Here is a 25,010-nt window from a genome sequence, read left to right on the forward strand (position 1 = left end):
TGGCGATCCCAGCGAGTGAGTAACCCCCAGATTGTCACTATATATATATATATATATATATATATATATATATATATATATATACACATATATATACTCACAAATACAGGAGAACACCTGCTGTTAGTAAAGAAGCTTACATCACTGTGCCAGTTTTCTTCCCCATGTATCTCATCACTTCCTGGTTTCCTCTCTGAACTCTGACCCTGTGGTTGCTATGTAACGGTGCAGACACTTTCCCACAATCCCCCTTGCTGCATGTAAAGTGAAAACCAACTGCCAGTACTAATAGGACAGATGACGTAACTGTGACTGGACTGAGCATGTGTGACCCAACCTAGTTGATGCCTGATGGGCCGTAACCAAAGGCAACAGGTTATGAAACAAAGCAGCAGATGGGGGATTATTGAGTCTCTAGCCCTCAGTACATTGTAAATCTGTGCATTGTACATTGGGAATCTGTTTCCTTTCTGTCATACGGGATAGATCTAGCTTTCTTTGTAACACAACCCCTACGACATAACCCAGGGCTCCATCAGTAACGTTCAGGTTATTGGCCTTTAGTATAATCCCTGGGACTATACTATATAGTATAATCTGGGGGACTAATGCTCTGCCGGCATGGAGGATTTCAGGCTCTATAAAGTCTGAGGTGAGTGGACATAGTGACCTCAGGGAAACCTTTCATTCTCATATTATTCCTCTAGTCGTGTTTTTAGCAGTGTCACCTAAGCAGCCGTATATCTGCAAAAGGTATTTGTCTCCTATCCGTGCCGATTTTCCAACCACTCCACAATTACTATTTCTGGCCTAGCGGGGGCAACTTTAGGAATTCTGTCCGGTCAAGACTGGGCTGAGCAGCTTGTACAATGGGGTACGGCCTAGGGATGGGGCAGGAGATGGCGGTTTCATTGCGTTGGATGGGATGGCCATCTTATTATCAGCCAAGAATCAGGTGCGGAAGAAAGAAGAAGTTCCCTCTGGCACCCAGAAGTGTGGAGTCTACCAGCCCCAATGGCAGACACGATGGTCCACTTCGGGTTCAGACCCCAGAGAAGAAGCCTTGGTGGAGCATGCTGATGGCCGGGGGGACATCTCCCTCTATCTATACGACAGGGTAATAGGTGGGTGAAACCTTTTTTTATTTCTTGTGGCTGACGACACGCGTACTCTACCATTACCGAGATGCCCCAAACTAACCCTTTTAGTTGAGGTGATGACTCTCCCGTGATGACGTATAACCACCATCAGCAATGTCGCCATGGCTATTTCAGTTTTGCTTGTCCTTGCAGAAAACAAATCCCCGTAAGCTAAAATAGCTGAATTATTGGTATTCACAAAGGCTTGACATATGTCGTAGAGACTTTTGTCACTAGGTCCACACCCAGTCACCTTCCATCCTCTGGCTGGACCAGAGGCAAAACTACCAGAAGTATAAAAGCCGCTCAGACAACTTCATAGACACCAGAGCTCTCCCATCACCTCAGCCTCTTATCCAGGTAAGACAACAAGCGGAGTCTCCACAATCCCAAACACATACAGCCGGCGGCGAGTCTCTCTCAGCAAGTCTCTAGATGAATCCATCAATATGTATTGTACGGCAGAGTCCACTGACAGCACTGTGATTGTATAGAGTGTATAATGTATTAGTGTGTACAGTGTATATAGGGTGTATAATGTATAGTGTACAGTGTATATAGGGTATAATGTATAGTGTACAGTGTATATAGGGTGTATAATGTATAGTGTACAGTGTATATAGGGTGTATAATGTATAGTGTACAGTGTATATAGTGTATAATGTATAGTGTACAGTGTATATAGGGTGTATAATGTATAGTGTACAGTGTATATAGGGTGTATAATGTATAGTGTACAGTGTATATAGAGTGTATAATGTATAGTGTACAGTGTATATAGTGTATAATGTATAGTGTACAGTGTATATAGAGTGTATAATGTATAGTGTACAGTGTATATAGGGTGTATAATGTATAGTGTACAGTGTATATAGGGTGTATAATGTATAGTGTACAGTGTATATAGTGTATAATGTATAGTGTACAGTGTATATAGGGTGTATAATGTATAGTGTACAGTGTATATAGGGTGTATAATGTATAGTGTACAGTGTATATAGGGTGTATAATGTATAGTGTACAGTGTATATAGGGTGTATAATGTATTAGTGTGTACAGTGTATATAGGGTGTATAATGCATAGTGTACAGTGTATATAGGGTGTATAATGCATAGTGTACAGTGTATATAGGGTGTATAATGTATAGTGTACAGTGTATATAGTGTATAATGTATAGTGTACAGTGTATATAGGGTATAATGTACAGTGTATATAGGGTGTATAATGTATTAGTGTGTATAGTGTATATAGGGTGTATAATGTATAGTGTACAGTGTATATAGGGTGTATAATGTATAGTGTACAGTGTATATAGGGTGTATAATGCATAGTGTACAGTGTATATAGGGTGTATAATGTATAGTGTACAGTGTATATAGTGTATAATGCATAGTGTACAGTGTATATAGTGTATAATGCATAGTGTACAGTGTATATAGTGTATAATGTATAGTGTACAGTGTATATAGGGTATATAATGCATAGTGTACAGTGTATATAGTGTATAATGTATAGTGTACAGTGTATATAGTGTATAATGTATAGTGTACAGTGTATATAGGGTGTATAATGTATAGTGTACAGTGTATATAGGGTGTATAATGTATAGTGTACAGTGTATATAGTGTATAATGTATAGTGTACAGTGTATATAGTGTATAATGTATAGTGTACAGTGTATATAGTGTATAATGTATAGTGTACAGTGTATATAGGGTGTATAATGTATAGTGTACAGTGTATATAGGGTGTATAATGTATAGTGTACAGTGTATATAGTGTATAGTGTACAGTGTATATAGGGTGTATAATGTATAGTGTACAGTGTATATAGGGTGTATAATGTATAGTGTACAGTGTATATAGTGTATAATGTATAGTGTACAGTGTATATAGGGTGTATAATGTATAGTGTACAGTGTATATAGGGTGTATAATGTATAGTGTACAGTGTATATAGGGTGTATAATGTATAGTGTACAGTGTATATAGGGTGTATAATGTATAGTGTACAGTGTATATAGTGTATAATGTATAGTGTACAGTGTATATAGGGTGTATAATGCATAGTGTACAGTGTATATAGGGTGTATAATATATAGTGTACAGTGTATATAGGGTGTATAATGTATAGTGTACAGTGTATATAGGGTGTATAATGTATAGTGTACAGTGTATATAGTGTATAATGTATAGTGTACAGTGTATATAGGGTGTATAATGTATAGTGTACAGTGTATATAGGGTGTATAATGTATAGTGTACAGTGTATATAGTGTATAATGTATAGTGTATATAGGGTGTATAATGTATAGTGTACAGTGTATATAGGGTGTATAATGCATAGTGTACAGTGTATATAGGGTGTATAATGTATAGTGTACAGTGTATATAGGGTGTATAATGTATAGTGTACAGTGTATATAGTGTATAATGTATAGTGTACAGTGTATATAGGGTGTATAATGTATAGTGTACAGTGTATATAGGGTGTATAATGTATAGTGTACAGTGTATATAGGGTGTATAATGTATAGTGTACAGTGTATATAGTGTATAATGTATAGTGTACAGTGTATATAGGGTGTATAATGCATAGTGTACAGTGTATATAGTGTATAATGTATAGTGTACAGTGTATATAGGGTGTATAATGTATAGTGTACAGTGTATATAGGGTGTATAATGTATAGTGTACAGTGTATATAGGGTGTATAATGTATAGTGTACAGTGTATATAGGGTGTATAATGTATAGTGTACAGTGTATATAGGGTGTATAATGTATAGTGTACAGTGTATATAGGGTGTATAATGTATAGTGTACAGTGTATATAGTGTATAATGTATAGTGTACAGTGTATATAGGGTGTATAATGTATAGTGTACAGTGTATATAGGGTGTATAATGTATAGTGTACAGTGTATATAGGGTGTATAATGTATAGTGTACAGTGTATATAGTGTATAATGTATAGTGTACAGTGTATATAGGGTGTATAATGTATAGTGTACAGTGTATATAGGGTGTATAATCCATAGTGTACAGTGTATATAGGGTATAATGTATAGTGTACAGTGTATATAGGGTATAATGTATAGTGTACAGTGTATATAGGGTGTATAATGTATAGTGTACAGTGTATATAGGGTGTATAATCCATAGTGTACAGTGTATATAGGGTATAATGTATAGTGTACAGTGTATATAGGGTATAATGTATAGTGTACAGTGTATATAGGGTGTATAATTTAGACGTATTTATATTTAGACGTTTAAGGGGAGATATGATTAACTTATTTAAATATATAAATGGCCCCTACAAGAGATATGGGGAAAAGATGTTCCAGGTAAAACCCCCTCAAAGGACAAGAGGGCACTGCCTCCGCCCGGAGAGACAAGAGGGCACTGCCTCCGCCCGGAGAGACAAGAGGGCACTGCCTCCGCCCGGAGAGACAAGGGGGCGCTGCCTCCGCCTGGAGAAAAAAAGGTTCAATCTCCGGAGGCGACAAGTCTTCTTTACCATGAGAACTGTGAATCTGTGGAACAGTCTACCACAGGATCTGGTCACAGCAAAAACAGTAGAGGCTTCAAAACCGGCCTAGACAAGTTCTTAGAGCAAAATAATATAAATGCATATGTATAGAACCTATCACCCCTCCCCCTTCCCTGTACCCATCCCCTCCTTGGTTGAACTTGATGGACATGTGTCTTTTTTCAACCGTATTAACTATGTAACTATGTAACTATGTAACTATAATGTATAGTGTACAGTGTATATAGGGTGTATAATGCATAGTGTACAGTGTATATAGGGTGTATAATATATAGTGTACAGTGTATATAGGGTGTATAATGTATAGTGTACAGTGTATATAGGGTGTATAATGTATAGTGTACAGTGTATATAGGGTGTATAATGTATAGTGTACAGTGTATATAGTGTATAATGTACAGTGTATATAGGGTGTATAATGTATAGTGTACAGTGTATATAGGGTGTGTAATGTATAGTGTACAGTGTATATAGTGTATAATGTATAGTGTACAGTGTATATAGGGTGTATAATGTATAGTGTACAGTGTATATAGGGTGTATAATGTATAGTGTACAGTGTATATAGTGTATAATGTATAGTGTACAGTGTATATAGGGTGTATAATGTATAGTGTACAGTGTATATAGGGTGTGTAATGTATAGTGTACAGTGTATATAGTGTATAATGTATAGTGTACAGTGTATATAGTGTATAATGTATAGTGTACAGTGTATATAGGGTGTATATAGAGTGTATAATGTATAGTGTACAGTGTATATAGGGTGTATAATGTATAGTGTACAGTGTATATAGGGTGTATAATGTATAGTGTACAGTGTATATAGTGTATAATGTATAGTGTACAGTGTATATAGTGTATAATGTATAGTGTACAGTGTATATAGGGTGTATAATGTATAGTGTACAGTGTATATAGTGTGTGTAATGCATAATGTACAGTGTATATAGGGTGTATAATGTATAGTGTACAGTGTATATAGGGTGTATAATGTATAGTGTACAGTGTATATAGTGTATAATGTATAGTGTACAGTGTATAATGTATAGTGTACAGTGTATATAGTGTATAATGTATAGTGTACAGTGTATAATGTATAGTGTACAGTGTATATAGTGTATAATGTATAGTGTACAGTGTATATAGTGTATAATGTATAGTGTACAGTGTATATAGGGTGTATAATGTATAGTGTACAGTGTATATAGGGTGTATAATGTATAGTGTACAGTGTATATAGGGTGTATAATGTATAGTGTACAGTGTATATAGTGTATAATGTATAGTGTACAGTGTATATAGGGTGTATAATGTATAGTGTACAGTGTATATAGGGTGTATAATGTATAGTGTACAGTGTATATAGGGTGTTTAATGTATAGTGTACAGTGTATATAGTGTATAATGTATAGTGTACAGTGTATATAGGGTGTATAATGTATTAGTGTGTACAGTGTATATAGGGTGTATAATGTATAGTGTACAGTGTATATAGTGTATAATGTATAGTGTACAGTGTATATAGGGTGTATAATGTATAGTGTACAGTGTATATAGTGTATAATGTATAGTGTACAGTGTATATAGGGTGTATAATGTATAGTGTACAGTGTATATAGGGTGTATAATGTATAGTGTACAGTGTATATAGTGTATAATGTATAGTGTACAGTGTATATAGGGTGTATAATGCATAGTGTACAGTGTATATAGGGTGTATAATGCATAGTGTACAGTGTATATAGGGTGTATAATGTATAGTGTACAGTGTATATAGGGTGTATAATGTATAGTGTACAGTGTATATAGTGTATAATGTACAGTGTATATAGGGTGTATAATGTATAGTGTACAGTGTATATAGGGTGTGTAATGTATAGTGTACAGTGTATATAGTGTATAATGTATAGTGTACAGTGTATATAGGGTGTATAATGTATAGTGTACAGTGTATATAGGGTGTATAATGTATAGTGTACAGTGTATATAGTGTATAATGTATAGTGTACAGTGTATATAGGGTGTATAATGTATAGTGTACAGTGTATATAGGGTGTATAATGTATAGTGTACAGTGTATATAGGGTGTTTAATGTATAGTGTACAGTGTATATAGTGTATAATGTATAGTGTACAGTGTATATAGGGTGTATAATGTATTAGTGTGTACAGTGTATATAGGGTGTATAATGTATAGTGTACAGTGTATATAGGGTGTATAATATATAGTGTACAGTGTATATAGGGTGTATAATGTATAGTGTACAGTGTATATAGTGTATAATGTATAGTGTACAGTGTATATAGGGTGTATAATGTATAGTGTACAGTGTATATAGGGTGTATAATGTATAGTGTACAGTGTATATAGTGTATAATGTATAGTGTACAGTGTATATAGGGTGTATAATGCATAGTGTACAGTGTATATAGGGTGTATAATGCATAGTGTACAGTGTATATAGGGTGTATAATGTATAGTGTACAGTGTAGATAGGGTGTATAATGTATAGTGTACAGTGTATATAGTGTATAATGCATAGTGTACAGTGTATATAGTGTATAATGCATAGTGTACAGTGTATATAGGGTGTATAATGTATAGTGTACAGTGTATATAGTGTGTGTAATGCATAATGTACAGTGTATATAGGGTGTATAATGTATAGTGTACAGTGTATATAGGGTGTATAATGTATAGTGTACAGTGTATATAGTGTATAATGTATAGTGTACAGTGTATAATGTATAGTGTACAGTGTATATAGTGTATAATGTATAGTGTACAGTGTATATAGTGTATAATGTATAGTGTACAGTGTATATAGGGTGTATAATGTATAGTGTACAGTGTATATAGGGTGTATAATGTATAGTGTACAGTGTATATAGGGTGTATAATGTATAGTGTACAGTGTATATAGTGTATAATGTATAGTGTACAGTGTATATAGGGTGTATAATGTATAGTGTACAGTGTATATAGGGTGTATAATGTATAGTGTACAGTGTATATAGGGTGTTTAATGTATAGTGTACAGTGTATATAGTGTATAATGTATAGTGTACAGTGTATATAGGGTGTATAATGTATTAGTGTGTACAGTGTATATAGGGTGTATAATGTATAGTGTACAGTGTATATAGGGTGTATAATATATAGTGTACAGTGTATATAGGGTGTATAATGTATAGTGTACAGTGTATATAGTGTATAATGTATAGTGTACAGTGTATATAGGGTGTATAATGTATAGTGTACAGTGTATATAGGGTGTATAATGTATAGTGTACAGTGTATATAGGGTGTTTAATGTATAGTGTACAGTGTATATAGTGTATAATGTATAGTGTACAGTGTATATAGGGTGTATAATGTATAGTGTACAGTGTATATAGTATGTATAGTGTGTGTATAATGTACAGTATGTATAGAGTACATTGACACTTATAATCTATATTACGAGCCGGTCGCCTTCCCCTTCCAGGGCAGATACATAATAGATGGCGGCACTCTGGGTTCCTCTCACTGACCCGCTGCCCATGTCACCCCCCCCAGTATATGTATCAGGTGTATGAGAAGAATATTCATCCATACTGGCAGTGGAATGATTCCAATCTAAAAATGCCTGATCAATTACTGTGGATATATCTCTATATTACCTCTATATTACCTCTATATTACCTCTATATTACCTCTATGTTACCTCTATATTACCTCTATATTACCTCTATATTACCTCTATATTACCTCTATGTTACCTCTATATTACCTCTATATTACCTCTATATTACCTCTATATTACCTCTATATTACCTCTATGTTACCTCTATATTACCTCTATATTACCTCTATATTACCTCTATGTTACCTCTATATTACCTCTATATTACCTCTATATTACCTCTATATTACCTCTATATTACCTCTATGTTACCTCTATATTACCTCTATATTACCTCTATGTTACCTCTATATTACCTCTATGTTACCTCTATATTACCTCTATATTACCTCTATATTACCTCTATGTTACCTCTATATTACCTCTATATTACCTCTATGTTACCTCTATATTACCTCTATGTTACCTCTATATTACCTCTATATTACCTCTATATTACCTCTATGTTACCTCTATATTACCTCTATATTACCTCTATATTACCACTATATTACCTCTATATTACCTCTATATTACCACTATATTACCTCTATATTACCTCTATATTACCACTATATTACCTCTATATTACCTCTATATTACCTCTATATTACCTCTATATTACCACTATATTACCTCTATATTACCTCTATATTACCTCTATATTACCTCTATATTACCTCTATATTACCACTATATTACCACTATATTACCTCTATATTACCTCTATATTACCACTATATTACCACTATATTACCTCTATGTTACCACTATATTACCTCTATGTTACCTCTATGTTACCACTATATTACCTCTATATTACCTCTATGTTACCACTATATTACGTCTATGTTACCTCTATGTTACCTCTATATTACCTCTATGTTACCTCTATATTACCTCTATATTACCTCTATATTACCTCTATGTTACCTCTATATTACCTCTATGTTACCACTATATTACGTCTATGTTACCTCTATGTTACCTCTATATTACCTCTATGTTACCTCTATATTACCTCTATATTACCTCTATATTACCTCTATGTTACCTCTATATTACCTCTATGTTACCTCTATATTACCTCTATATTACCTCTATATTACCTCTATGTTACCACTATATTACCTCTATATTACCTCTATGTTACCACTATATTACGTCTATGTTACCTCTATGTTACCTCTATATTACCTCTATGTTACCTCTATATTACCTCTATATTACCTCTATATTACCTCTATGTTACCTCTATATTACCTCTATATTACCTCTATATTACCTCTATATTACCTCTATATTACCTCTATATTACCACTATATTACCTCTATGTTACCACTATATTACCTCTATGTTACCTCTATATTACCACTATATTACCACTATATTACCTCTATGTTACCACTATATTACCTCTATGTTACCTCTATGTTACCACTATATTACCTCTATATTACCTCTATGTTACCACTATATTACGTCTATGTTACCTCTATGTTACCACTATATTAACTCTATTATTACCTCTATATTCCAGGCACAATGAAGATTTTCGGAGCATTGCTTGTGGCGCTGAGTGCGGCCTTGTCAGGTAAGGAAACCAGGGGGCAGATGGCACAGATGGATGTATATATATATATATATATATATATATATATATATATATATATATATCTCAGCCTATATGGATGACATGCTTAGCAGGGGAAGGTGCCACCTTTTATAACCTTTTATTGCTTTTCTCTCTTCCTGCAGTGCTCGCTGTGAATGAACAGCTCTGTGGTGGATCGGTCAACTGTAACTGTACCCTTACTAACTACAACGCATCAGGTACTATAGGATATATATATATATAGATCAGCAGTACCATATACAGTACTAGACTATTATATGCCTATACAATATATATATATATCTCAGTGTACAGTCTCTGCACAGCTTCCTGAATGTGGAAACCCTTCATATAAAGTTATTATTTGCAGCAGATTTCCTTCAGCGTCTAGATAGTACAGTAGTGGCTGCTGATAGTACAGTAGTGGCTGCTGATAGTATAGTAGTGGCTGCTGATAGTACAGTAGTGGCTGCTGATAGTATAGTAGTGGCTGCTGATAGTATAGTAGTGGCTGCTGATAGTACAGTAGTGGCTGCTGATAGTACAGAAGTGGCTGCTGATAGTACAGTATTGGCTGCTGATAGTATAGTAGTGGCTGCTGATAGTATAGTAGTGGCTGCTGATAGTACAGTAGTGGCTGCTGATAGTACAGTAGTGGCTGCTGATAGTATAGTAGTGGCTGCTGATAGTACAGTAGTGGCTGCTGATAGTACAGTAGTGGCTGCTGATAGTACAGTAGTGGCTGCTGATAGTATAGTAGTGGCTGCTGATAGTACAGTAGTGGCTGCTGATAGTACAGTAGTGGCTGCTGATAGTACAGTAGTGGCTGCTGATAGTACAGTAGTGGCTGCTGATAGTATAGTAGTGGCTGCTGATAGTACAGTATTGGCTGCTGATAGTACAGTATTGGCTGCTGATAGTACAGTAGTGGCTGCTGATAGTACAGTATTGGCTGCTGATAGTACAGTAGTGGCCGCTGATAGTACAGTAGTGGCTGCTGATAGTACAGTAGTGGCTGCTGATAGTACAGTAGTGGCTGCTGATAGTATAGTAGTGGCTGCTGATAGTACAGTATTGGCTGCTGATAGTACAGTAGTGGCTGCTGATAGTACAGTATTGGCTGCTGATAGTACAGTAGTGGCTGCTGATAGTACAGTAGGGGCTGCTGATAGTACAGTATTGGCTGCTGATAGTACAGTAGTGGCTGCTGATAGTACAGTATTGGCTGCTGATAGTATAGTAGTGGCTGCTGATAGTACAGTAGTGGCTGCTGATAGTACAGTAGTGGCTGCTGATAGTATAGTAGTGGCTGCTGATAGTACAGTAGTGGCTGCTGATAGTACAGTAGTGGCTGCTGATAGTATAGTAGTGGCTGCTGATAGTATAGTAGTGGCTGCTGATAGTACAGTAGTGGCTGCTGATAGTACAGTATTGGCTGCTGATAGTACAGTAGTGGCTGCTGATAGTACAGTAGGGGCTGCTGATAGTACAGTATTGGCTGCTGATAGTACAGTATTGGCTGCTGATAGTACAGTAGTGGCTGCTGATAGTACAGTATTGGCTGCTGATAGTATAGTAGTGGCTGCTGATAGTACAGTAGTGGCTGCTGATAGTACAGTAGTGGCTGCTGATAGTACAGTAGTGGCTGCTGATAGTACAGTAGTGGCTGCTGATAGTACAGTATTGGCTGCTGATAGTACAGAAGTGGCTGCTGATAGTACAGTAGTGGCTGCTGATAGTATAGTAGTGGCTGCTGATAGTACAGTAGTGGCTGCTGATAGTACAGTAGTGGCTGCTGATAGTACAGAAGTGGCTGCTGATAGTACAGTAGTGGCTGCTGATAGTATAGTATTGGCTGCTGATAGTACAGAAGTGGCTGCTGATAGTATAGTAGTGGCTGCTGATAGTACAGTAGTGGCTGCTGATAGTACAGAAGTGGCTGCTGATAGTACAGTAGTGGCTGCTGATAGTATAGTAGTGGCTGCTGATAGTACAGTAGTGGCTGCTGATAGTATAGTAGTGGCTGCTGATAGTATAGTAGTGGCTGCTGATAGTACAGTAGTGGCTGCTGATAGTATAGTAGTGGCTGCTGATAGTATAGTAGTGGCTGCTGATAGTACAGTAGTGGCTGCTGATAGTATAGTAGTGGCTGCTGATAGTACAGTAGTGGCTGCTGATAGTACAGTATTGGCTGCTGATATATATATATATATATATATATATATATATATATAAACATGTTCTCATTGTTTCCCCTCATTCAGTGCTACCACCAAGCCCCAGTGTTAACTGCTCCAATGGGCTGATGACGATATATATCTCTAAATGCCAACTGGAGAAGAGCCAGTTCAATACTACAAATCTGTCCCTGATTAATAGCACTAGTCCTGAATGTGCAAGCCAAGAATACTTGGTAGATGGAGAATATGATGTCGGCTTCCACAATCCAATGAACTCCGGAAAATGTGGAAACAACATGACTGTGAGTACAAGGAACACAAAGGTCATCAGATGTTGAGGTCTGAATGACAGTTCTTTCCATTCTTTTCATTGACCACATAAAGATGTATCTGCGCCGTGTTTCCAGCCTCTCCGTGTAGGGTTAGGGTCACACTGTATTTTGGTCAGTATTAGTCCTCATATTACAATGGAACCAACACTGATAGGCTCCAGTATGTTTCCACCTCAGGAACATATTGGGCAAAATATGATCATTATTATCGGTCGTCTATGTTACGAGACAGCCACCTTCCCCGATATGTTCCCGAAGTGGGAACACAGCTGTAAAATGATTAAAAAGAAAAAAAATATTAAAAGATTTGCCTTATTTTCTGTGTTTAGGACCCACTCCTAGTTTTGGCAAATTGCAAATCAACATACTATGTGTGAACACAACCTAAGGGCCAACCCTCGCCATACTAAGGGCGACTACTTGTCATACTAAGGGTGACTACTTGTCATACTAAGGGCGACTACTTGTCATACTAAGGGCGACTACTCGTCATACTAAGGGCGACTACTTGTCATACTAAGGGCGACTACTCGTCATACTAAGGGCGACTACTTGTCATACTAAGGGCGACTACTTGTCATACTAAGGGCGACTACTCACCATACTAAGGGCGACTACTTGTCATACTAAGGGCGACTACTCGTCATACTAAGGGCGACTACTCACCATACTAAGGGCGACTACTCGTCATACTAAGGGCGACTACTCGTCATACTAAGGGCGACTACTCGTCATACTAAGGGCGACTACTTGCCATACTGAGGACGAACCCTCGCCTTACTAAGAGCGATTCCAGCTAAGTTCGCACACTATTAAACTGACGTCTGTTTTTATTGGATGTCAAATAAAATAACTGTCATTATTTTGTAACGACGGACGTTATTCCTACAATAATGATTCCTATCATTCCTACAATGCTGACAGCTGGCCAAGAAAAACAGCCGGCATTGTATCCGGGTGTGAACAATTGCTGCTGCCTTACATTACTAAATATTATTGCTTTGCAGATGTTACTGAGTACTATTGCTTTGCAGATGTTACTGAGTACTATTGCTTTGCTGATGTTACTGAGTACTATTGCTTTGCTGATGTTACTGAGTACTATTGCTTTGCAGATGTTACTGAGTACTATTGCTTTGCAGATGTTACTGAGTACTATTGCTTTGCAGATGTTACTGAGTACTATTGCTTTGCAGATGTTACTGAGTACTATTGCTTTGCTGATGTTACTGAGTACTAGATATCACAGCTGCTTTTCTTCTTTTTTCAGATAAATGGCACTCATATAATTTATTCCAATATCCTGTATATTTTTGCTGAGCAACGTCCGGTGTTAACCAGGAATAACGCCACCATGAACCTAAGCTGTGCCTACCCCTTGTTTTTCCCAGTTGCACTTAACATAAGCATAAAGCCAATATTAGCGTAAGTTTCATCTTTGAATGTTTTATATCATTATCCCCCCGACTCCCCTGCCCAGAGAGGGAGATATCTTGCTTATAACTGATGCCATTTCTCCGCTTCTTCTGTATTTCTAGGACTACAGACCTCTCGGTTCCGGGTGTGAGTGGAAGTTTCCCCATAACTATGGCAGTATATACAGAGCCTTCCTTTACCACCCTGGTTACGGGAGACACGACGCTACATGTGGAAGATACCGTTTATCTACAAGTCTGGATACCAAACCTGGAAGCAGACAAATTCACTGTGAAAGTGACCAGGATTTATGCCACCCCTGGTGGGGTCAGTCCCTCGGATGGGCCGACATATAATCTAACAAGTGGAAGCAATGGGTAAGAGACATGATGGATAATATACGATATTCCTGCTTCTCATACAGAAGATGTTGGGTCTTTACAAAGTATTAACAGTCATTGTCAGCGCCATAGTCTCTATCAGTGTATGTTATATAGTCTCTATCAGTATATGTTATATAGTCTCTATCAGTGTATGTTATATAGTCTCTATCAGTGTATGTTATATAGTCTCTATCAGTGTATGTTATATAGTCTCTATCAGTGTATGTTATATAGTCTCTATCAGTGTATATTATATAGTCTCTTCTATCAGTGTATGTTATATAGTCTCTTCTATCAGTGTATGTTATATAGTCTCTATCAGTGTATGTTATATAGTCTCTATCAGTGTATGTTATATAGTCTCTATCAGTGTATGTTATATAGTCTCTATCAGTATATGTTATATAGTCTCTTCTATCAGTGTATGTTATATAGTCTCTATCAGTCTATGTTATATAGTCTCTTCTATCAGTGTATGTTATATAGTCGTCTCTATCAGTGTATGTTATATAGTCTCTATCAGTGTATGTTATATAGTCTCTATCAGTGTATGTTATATAGTCTCTATCAGTATATGTTATATAGTCTCTTCTATCAGTATATGTTATATAGTCTCTTCTATCAGTGTATGTTATATAGTCTCTTCTATCAGTATATGTTATATAGTCTCTATCAGTGTATGTTATATAGTCTCTATCAGTGTATGTTATATAGTCTCTATCAGTGTCTATCAGTGTATGTTATATAGTCTCTATCAGTATATGTTATATAGTCTCTATCAGTGTATGTTATATAGTCTCTATCAGTGTATGTTACATAGTCTCTATCAGTGTATGTTATATAGTCTCTATCAGTATATGTTATATAGTCTCTATCAGTGTATGTTATATAGTCTCTATCAGTGTATGTTATATAGTCTCTATCAGTGTATGTTATATAGTCTCTATCAGTATATGTTATATAGTCTCTATCAGTGTATGTTATATAGTCTCTATCAGTGTATGTTATATAGTCTCTATCAGTGTATGTTATATAGTCTCTATCAGTATATGTTATATAGTCTCTATCAGTGTATGTTATATAGTCTCTATCAGTGTATGTTACATAGTCTCTATCAGTGTATGTTATATAGTCTCTATCAGTGTATGTTATATAGTCTCTATCAGTGTATGTTATATAGTCTCTATCAGTGTATGTTATATAGTCTCTTCTATCAGTGTATGTTATATAGTCTCTATCAGTGTATGTTATATAGTCTCTTCTATCAGTGTATGTTATATAGTCTCTATCAGTGTATGTTATATAGTCTCTTCTATCAGTATATGTTATATAGTCTCTATCAGTCTATGTTATATAGTCTCTATCAGTGTATGTTATATAGTCTCTATCAGTGTATGTTATATAGTCTCTATCAGTGTATGTTATATAGTCTCTATCAGTGTATGTTATATAGTCTCTTCTATCAGTATATGTTATATAGTCTCTATCAGTATATGTTATATAGTCTCTATCAGTGTATGTTATATAGTCTCTATCAGTGTATGTTATATAGTCTCTATCAGTGTATGTTATATAGTCTCTATCAGTGTATGTTATATAGTCTCTTCTATCAGTGTATATTATATAGTCTCTATCAGTGTATGTTATATAGTCTCTATCAGTGTATGTTATATAGTCTCTATCAGTCTATGTTATATAGTCTCTATCAGTGTATGTTATATAGTCTCTTCTATCAGTGTATGTTATATAGTCTCTATCAGTGTATGTTATATAGTCTCTATCAGTGTATGTTATATAGTCTCTATCAGTCTATGTTATATAGTCTCTTCTATCATTGTATGTTATATAGTCTCTTCTATCAGTGTATGTTATATAGTCTCTTCTATCAGTATATGTTATATAGTCTCTATCAGTGTATGTTATATAGTCTCTATCAGTGTCTATCAGTGTATGTTATATAGTCTCTATCAGTGTATGTTATATAGTCTCTATCAGTGTATGTTATATAGTCTCTATCAGTGTATGTTATATAGTCTCTATCAGTGTATGTTATATAGTCTCTATCAGTATATGTTATATAGTCTCTATCAGTGTATGTTATATAGTCTCTATCAGTATATGTTATATAGTCTCTATCAGTATATGTTATATAGTCTCTTCTATCATTGTATGTTATATAGTCTCTTCTATCAGTGTATGTTATATAGTCTCTATCAGTGTATGTTATATAGTCTCTTCTATCAGTGTATGTTATATAGTCTCTATCAGTATATGTTATATAGTCTCTTCTATCAGTGTATGTTATATAGTCTCTATCAGTCTATGTTATATAGTCTCTATCAGTATATGTTATATAGTCTCTTCTATCAGTGTATGTTATATAGTCTCTATCAGTGTATGTTATATAGTCTCTATCAGTGTATGTTATATAGTCTCTATCAGTGTATGTTATATAGTCTCTATCAGTGTATGTTATATAGTCTCTATCAGTGTATGTTATATAGTCTCTATCAGTCTATGTTATATAGTCTCTATCAGTGTATGTTATATAGTCTCTATCAGTGTATGTTATATAGTCTCTATCAGTCTATGTTATATAGTCTCTATCAGTATATGTTATATAGTCTCTATCAGTGTATGTTATATAGTCTCTATCAGTGTATGTTATATAGTCTCTATCAGTGTCTATCAGTGTATGTTATATAGTCTCTATCAGTGTATGTTATATAGTCTCTATCAGTGTATGTTATATAGTCTCTATCAGTGTATGTTATATAGTCTCTATCAGTGTCTATCAGTGTATGTTATATAGTCTCTATCAGTATATGTTATATAGTCTCTATCAGTGTATGTTATATAGTCTCTATCAGTATATGTTATATAGTCTCTTCTATCAGTGTATGTTATATAGTCTCTATCAGTCTATGTTATATAGTCTCTATCAGTATATGTTATATAGTCTCTATCAGTGTATGTTATATAGTCTCTATCAGTGTATGTTATATAGTCTCTATCAGTGTCTATCAGTGTATGTTATATAGTCTCTATCAGTGTATGTTATATAGTCTCTATCAGTGTATGTTATATAGTCTCTATCAGTGTCTATCAGTGTATGTTATATAGTATGTTATATAGTCTCTATCAGTGTATGTTATATAGTCTCTATCAGTGTATGTTATATAGTCTCTATCAGTGTATGTTATATAGTCTCTTCTATCAGTGTATGTTATATAGTCTCTTCTATCATTGTATGTTATATAGTCTCTATCAGTGTATGTTATATAGTCTCTATCAGTCTATGTTATATAGTCTCTATCAGTGTATGTTATATAGTCTCTATCAGTCTATGTTATATAGTCTCTATCAGTGTATGTTATATAGTCTCTTCTATCAGTGTATGTTATATAGTCTCTATCAGTGTATGTTATATAGTCTCTATCAGTGTATGTTATATAGTCTCTTCTATCAGTGTATGTTATATAGTCTCTATCAGTGTATGTTATATAGTCTCTATCAGTGTATGTTATATAGTCTCTATCAGTGTATGTTATATAGTCTCTATCAGTGTATGTTATATAGTCTCTATCAGTATATGTTATATAGTCTCTATCAGTGTATGTTATATAGTCTCTATCAGTGTATGTTACATAGTCTCTATCAGTGTATGTTATATAGTCTCTATCAGTGTATGTTATATAGTCTCTATCAGTGTATGTTATATAGTCTCTATCAGTGTATGTTATATAGTCTCTTCTATCAGTGTATGTTATATAGTCTCTATCAGTGTATGTTATATAGTATGTTATATAGTCTCTATCAGTATATGACAGCTGTGCATTCTGCATGTGACCGGGTGACAGCTGTGCATTGTGCATGTGACCGGGTGACAGCTGTGCAGTGTGCATGTGACCGGGTGACAGCTGTGCATACTGCATGTGACCAGGTGACAGCTGTGCAGTGTGCATGTGACCGGGTGACAGCTGTGCAGTGTGCATGTGACCGGGTGACAGCTGTGCATACTGCATGTGACCAGGTGACAGCTGTGCAGTGTGCATGTGACCGGGTGACAGCTGTGCATACTGCATGTGACCAGGTGACAGCTGTGCAGTGTGCATATGACCGGGTGACAGCTGTGCAGTGTGCATGTGACCGGGTGACAGCTGTGCATTCTGCATGTGACCGGGTGACAGCTGTGCATTCTGCATGTGACCGGGTGACAGCTGTGCAGTGTGCATGTGACCGAGTGACAGCTGTGCATTCTGCATGTGACAGGGTGACAGCTGTGCATTCTGCATGTGACCGGGTGACAGCGGTGCATTCTGCATGTGACAGGGTGTCAGCTGTGCATTGTGCATGTGACAGGGTGACAGCTGTGCATTCTGCATGTGACCGGGTGACAGCTGTGCATTCTGCATGTGACCGGGTGACAGCTGTGCATTCTGCATGTTACCGGGTGACAGCTGTGCATTGTGCATGTGACCGGGTGACAGCTGTGCATTCTGCATGTGACCGGGTGACAGCTGTGCATTCTGCATGTGACCGGGTGACAGCTGTGCATTCTGCATGTGACCGGGTGACAGCTGTGCAGTGTGCATGTGACCGGGTGACAGCTGTGCAGTGTGCATGTGACAGGGTGACAGCTGTGCATTCTGCATGTGACAGGGTGTCAGCGGTGCATTGTGCATGTGACAGGGTGACAGCTGTGCATTCTGCATGTGACCGGGTGACAGCGGTGCAGTGTGCATTCTGCATGTGACCGGGTGACAGCTTTGCATTCTGCATGTGACCGGGTGACAGCTGTGCATTCTGCATGTGACCGGGTGACAGCTGTGCATTCTGCATGTGACCGGGTGACAGCTGTGCATTCTGCATGTGACCGGGTGACAGCTGTGCAGTGTGCATGTGACCCGGTGACAGCTGTGCATTCTGCATGTGACAGGGTGTCAGCGGTGCATTGTGCATGTGACAGGGTGACAGCTGTGCATTCTGCATGTGACCGGGTGACAGCGGTGCAGTGTGCATTCTGCATGTGACCGGGTGACAGCTTTGCATTCTGCATGTGACCGGGTGACAGCTTTGCATTCTGCATGTGACCGGGTGACAGCTGTGCATTCTGCATGTGACCGGGTGACAGCTGTGCATTCTGCATGTGACCGGGTGACAGCTGTGCATTCTGCATGTTACCGGGTGACAGCTGTGCATTCTGCATGTGACCGGGTGACAGCTGTGCATTCTGCATGTGACCGGGTGACAGCTGTGCATTCTGCATGTGACCGGGTGACAGCTGTGCAGTGTGCATGTGACCGGGTGACAGCTGTGCAGTGTGCATGTGACCGGGTGACAGCTGTGCATTCTGCATGTGACCGGGTGACAGCGGTGCATTCTGCATGTGACAGGGTGTCAGCGGTGCATTGTGCATGTGACAGGGTGACATCTGTGCATTCTGCATGTGACCGGGTGACAGCTGTGCATTCTGCATGTAACCGGGTGACAGCTGTGCATTCTGCATGTGACCGGGTGACAGCTGTGCATTCTGCATGTAACTGGGTGACAGCTGTGCATTCTGCATGTTACCGGGTGACAGCTGTGCATTCTGCATGTGACCGGGTGACAGCGGTGCAGTGTGCATTGTGCATTTGCTCTTCCCTTTGGGCACCATATTTCCTTCACATACTGTATGTAGGTGCATATAGTTTATATAATGTGCTGATGGACAAATAACCAGTGTAACAAACAAGTAGGAGCAAATGTGACCAAAACGATTCTGTAACCGGCTGATAATCTCCCTCTGTGTCCATCTTGTTTAGGTGCCCGGACCCTCAATATGGAGTCGGTCTCATTTCTGTCCTTCAAAATAGCAACAGTTCTCAATCAAGATTTGCAATGAAAGTCTTCAAGATCACCGGCTACGACTTCATAAATCTCTATGCAGATGTCACCATCTGCACTACAGCTGCTTGTCGCGTGGTAAGAAGGTTTCAGCCATTTCACTTCCTAGTAAACTAAAGGTGAAGAACGCAATGTATTCTCTCCCATGGAGCCTGCGCAAAACGTAGCCGAACGGAACCTGAAGAATATATCGTGTATACTGTATCTGAGTGTTGTATACTGTATCGGAGTGATGTGTACTGTATCGGAGTGATGTATACTGTATCGGAGTGTTGTATACTGTATCGGAGTGTTGTATACTGTATCGGAGTGTTGTATACTGTATCGGAGTGTTGTATACTGTATCTGAGTGTTGTATACTGTATCGGAGTGTTGTATACTGTATCTGAGTGTTGTATACTGTATCTGAGTGTTGTATACTGTATCGGAGTGATGTATACTGTATCTGAGTGTTGTATACTGTATCTGAGTGTTGTATACTGTATCGGAGTGTTGTATACTGTATCGGAGTGATCCCCCGAAGCCCCTCCTCAGCTTAGACAGTGCCCCTCCATAAATCCCCGGAGCCCCTCCTCAGCTTAGACAGTGCCCCCCCATAAATCCCCGGAGCCCCTCCTCAGCTCAGACAGTGCCCCCCCATAAATCCCCGGAGCCCCTCCTCAGCTCAGACAGTGCCCCTCCATAAATCCACCGGCAGCACCTCCGCTCATGCAATCACTGGCTGAGGGGGGTCACCGGCCCCCCACAATCTTTTATATCTCACTCCAGCCAGACCTTGTAGTGTTAGTATAGTACTGGAGTATGTCCTGGCACACTGCGGCTTTTATTGTATATCTATATGGCGCTATACACCACTTCTGGCTGGATATAAATACTCTCCTTTTCTACAGGTCTGCAGTCAGAGAGCTCTTGGATCAGCGGACACAGGAAATGTCGCCCGTGTGAGTGTGACGCTGTCTGCTGGTGAGTATAGACTCCATATTGTGTCAGACGACTTTGGTCACATTTCTATAGTGTCCTGGAGCTGATTACTCTGCTCAGCCCTGTACGTTACTACTCCCATCCTGCTGTACAGTCATAGTGACTGAAACTCAGAGATGTCAGGACATAAACTTTGCATCAGTATAGAAAAAACTAAAAAACTAAGAAAAAATTAAACTCTTCCTTCCAATGTTCTATCCAGGTGCATAGAGGTTTCATTCATTACTGTGTGTCCCCCCCGTCATAACTGTATTCCCCCCTATTCATTACTGTGCCCCCCCTATTCATTACTGTGCCCCCCCCTATTCATTACTGTGCCCCCCCTATTCATTACTGTGCCGCCCCCATTCATTACTGTGCCCCCCCTATTCATTACTGTGTCCCCCCCTATTCATTACTGTGCCGCCCCCATTCATTACTGTGCCGCCCCCATTCATTACTGTGCCCCCCCTATTCATTACTGTGCCCCCCTATTCATTAGTGTGTCCCCCCTATTCATTACTGTGCCCCCCTATTCATTACTGTGTCCCCCCCTATTCATTACTGTGCCGCCCCCATTCATTACTGTGTCCCACCCTATTCATTACTGTGCCCCCCCCATTCATTACTGTGCCCCCCCTATTCATTACTGTGTCCCCCCCTATTCATTACTGTGCCGCCCCCATTCATTACTGTGTCCCCCCCTATTCATTACTGTGCCGCCCCCATTCATTACTGTGCCCCCCCTATTCATTACTGTGCCCCCCTATTCATTACTGTGTCCCCCCTATTCATTACTGTGCCCCCCCCTATTCATTACTGTGTCCCCCCTATTCATTACTGTGCCCCCCCTATTCATTACTGTGTCCCCCCTATTCATTACTGTGTCCCCCCCTATTCATTAGTGTGTCCCCCCTATTCATTACTGTGTCCCCCCTATTCATTACTGTGTCCCCCCCTATTCATTACTGTGCCCCCCTATTCATTACTGTGTCCCCCCCTATTCATTACTGTGCCGCCCCCATTCATTACTGTGCCCCCCCTATTCATTACTGTGCCCCCCTATTCATTAGTGTGTCCCCCCTATTCATTACTGTGTCCCCCCTATTCATTACTGTGTCCCCCCCTATTCATTACTGTGTCCCCCATATTCATTACTGTGCCCCCCCTATTCATTACTGTGTCCCCCCTATTCATTACTGTGTCCCCCCTATTCATTACTGTGGTCGTAAGTGTCCCCAACCCCCCCCCCCCCCGTCATTACTGTGTGACTAACCCTAAACCCCCCGTTATTGTTTAATCTCTAGTAGAGGTTCTATACATGTCATTGACTCTGCATATTCTGCTTCCTTTTCTATAGAAGGTGATCTCTTCTCCGGAACGAGTGACCGTAAGTATTTCATTATATTTAATATGACTTTCCAAGAACAAATAGATAAGTTATTATATTGAATATTCTCTGCCCATTGTGTCCTCCCCCCATTGGATCCTGGCCCCATTGTATCTTGGTCCCACTATATCCTGGCCCCATTGTATCTTGGTCCCACTATATCCTGGCCCCATTGTATCTTGGTCCCACTATATCCTGGCCCCATTGTATCTTGGTCCCACTATATCCTGGCCCCATTGTATCTTGGTCCCACTTTATCCTGGCCCCATTGTATCTTGGTCCCACTATATCCTCGCCCCATTGTATCTTGGTCCCACTATATCCTGGCCCCATTGTATCTTGGTCCCACTATATCCTGGCCCCATTGTATCTTGGTCCCACTATATCCTCGCCCCATTGTATCTTGGTCCCACTATATCCTGGCCCCATTGTATCTTGGTCCCACTATATCCTGGCCCCATTGTATCTTGGTCCCACTATATCCTGGCCCCATTGTATCTTGGTCCCACTATATCCTGGCCCCATTGTATCTTGGTCCCACTATATCCTGGCCCCATTGTATCTTGGTCCCACTATATCCTGGCCCCATTGTATCTTGGTCCCACTATATCCTGGCCCCATTGTATCTTGGTCCCACTTTATCCTGGCCCCATTGTATCTTGGTCCCACTATATCCTCGCCCCATTGTATCTTGGTCCCACTATATCCTGGCCCCATTGTATCTTGGTCCCACTATATCCTCGCCCCATTGTATCTTGGTCCCACTATATCCTGGCCCCATTGTATCTTGGTCCCATTATATCCTGGCCCCATTGTATCTTGGTCCCACTATATCCTCGCCCCATTGTACCGGTGCTCACAGACACAAATTTTTAGCTTTTTTTTGTGGCATTTTTCTGTTTTTACACTTTCTGCTTATCCTACATAGTGACATTACAACCCTAACCTGCGCCCATTGAACCTAACACATAGTGACAGAAGTTCTCATTATGTTTTACTGTAGGTTTCTCCATGTCTTGGACCTTGGTATCGCTCATCTCTTCACTGCTATTTGCAAAGTCTCTGTAAAGAACGACCCTACGGATCTCTATAGTGGTAACATGGGAGAAATCTGCTGAGCCAAACACCATGAGAAGAATTGTCTAACATTAAATCCATTACATTTTTATTTCTAAATAAATCGAGCCCCAAACTACGTCCCAATGAATAACCTGCCTCGTGCATAAGCGTACAATGCGGGTGGAAAGCTATATATGACATGCACAGTGGATGACTAAGGAACGGTACACATTGCTTCTCAGAGCTGTTGCTATATTCTATTTAATACGCTTGCTGCTGGCATATAACAGGTTATGGCCAAAGGTCTCGTATTTCTTGCACACTTCATTTATTTATGGATATTGTAAAGCTTTTGGCTGTAAGTCACTTGGATAGGGAAACTTTTTATACTAGTTACCAGTGCTAAAATGTTTACTATTATTGTACTGTTACCTCCTGCAGAACACTATAGGCACCTTGAAGTGTGGCAATATAAATATATACATATAAATGTTTTATTTAATCAGTGTATAACTTTCTAGCATGTAATAAATTTAATTGCAATTACATGTGTTTTCTTGTCATTCAGTATAATTATGTAAGGAAAGTGTAATTTCTACTCTCCCTAAATCCTCTTTCCCTTACGTCCACATCAGCAGCACATAATGGGGAGATTCTATCTTTGTGCAATAATAGGACAGATGATAACGAGCAATAAAGCGTTAATTCCCCCACCTGTAAGGCCCTATGCTGACCTCTAGCCTCCCTGAGCACTTCTAAATTTCCAAGAAAAAACAAAACACCAACACTCAGGGTACGGTGCATAAACTTTTATAGGGAGGGTTAGTTTGTGCTGCTGCTTCGGACTACAGGAAAAATAATTTATGGTGAGTAGAAATTCCCTTACGTCCTAAGCAGCAGCACATAATGGGGATATAGCAAGATCACATAAAGGATGGGAGAGTCATACAACAGCCATGAGAACCGCTTTACCAAGGGTTGGTTGTCCAGAGGTTCTAATGTCCAAAGTATAAGAAGACCACAATGCAGTTCTGCATATCTGATTACTGGTCATGCACATCTCCTCCATGGGCCATAATGAATTCTGGTACTTGGACTCTCACATTTTGGTAACACACAGTCTGCCGTATCCATCTGGATAAAGTGGATTTTGAGAATTTCCAACCCCTGTTCCTTCCGGAAAAAGATCCAAAAAAACCCTTCTCTTGTTCTCTCTACATAAGCTTCCAAGGCTCGGCCCACATCCAGAGAGCGCCAGCTTAACTCTCCCTCATTGGAAGAATTTAGACAAAACATAAGTAGCTCAATCTGATGATTAATGTTGGATAAGAAGGAAACCTTAGGGGTACAATTCCTCAAGACTACCCCATCCCGAAGGATAATAAGATCTGGTTCAGTGGCACACCCTCCATGTTTAGCAG

General features: G+C 38.6%; 1 protein-coding gene across 3 annotated transcripts; it reads left to right on the forward strand.

Moving 5' to 3' along the window:
• Positions 1 to 291: 291 nt before the first annotated feature.
• LOC138793299 (uromodulin-like) lies at positions 292 to 24,107 on the forward strand. Of its 3 annotated transcripts, none has more exons than XM_069971821.1 (10): positions 292 to 1,124; positions 9,906 to 9,959; positions 10,124 to 10,198; positions 12,245 to 12,462; positions 13,763 to 13,917; positions 14,031 to 14,285; positions 20,099 to 20,258; positions 21,071 to 21,143; positions 22,501 to 22,530; positions 23,534 to 24,107. In XM_069971821.1, the coding sequence occupies exons 1-10, from the start codon at positions 926 to 928 to the stop codon at positions 23,596 to 23,598; spliced, it is 1,284 nt and encodes a 427-aa protein (XP_069827922.1). In that variant the 5' UTR covers positions 292 to 925; the 3' UTR covers positions 23,599 to 24,107. The 3 variants fall into 3 exon arrangements, with proteins under 3 accessions (XP_069827922.1, XP_069827924.1, XP_069827923.1); XM_069971823.1 differs by having other exon boundaries at positions 292 to 652; XM_069971822.1 differs by lacking the exon at positions 292 to 1,124 and adding an exon at positions 1,149 to 1,499.
• Positions 24,108 to 25,010: the final 903 nt, after the last annotated feature.

Source organism: Dendropsophus ebraccatus, chromosome 5 (assembly GCF_027789765.1).
Source record: "Dendropsophus ebraccatus isolate aDenEbr1 chromosome 5, aDenEbr1.pat, whole genome shotgun sequence".
NCBI classification, from domain to species: Eukaryota; Metazoa; Chordata; class Amphibia; order Anura; family Hylidae; genus Dendropsophus; species Dendropsophus ebraccatus.

Excerpts from the sequence above, each read along its gene's own strand:
- LOC138793299 (XM_069971821.1), top strand. The coding sequence starts at position 926 with ATGGCCATCTTATTATCAGCCAAGAATCAGGTGCGGAAGAAAGAAGAA. Across the intron at positions 13,918-14,030 it reads AGCATAAAGCCAATATTAGC|GACTACAGACCTCTCGGTTC; the intron begins GTAAGTTTCATC and ends CTGTATTTCTAG. Across the intron at positions 22,531-23,533 it reads CTTCTCCGGAACGAGTGACC|GTTTCTCCATGTCTTGGACC; the intron begins GTAAGTATTTCA and ends GTTTTACTGTAG.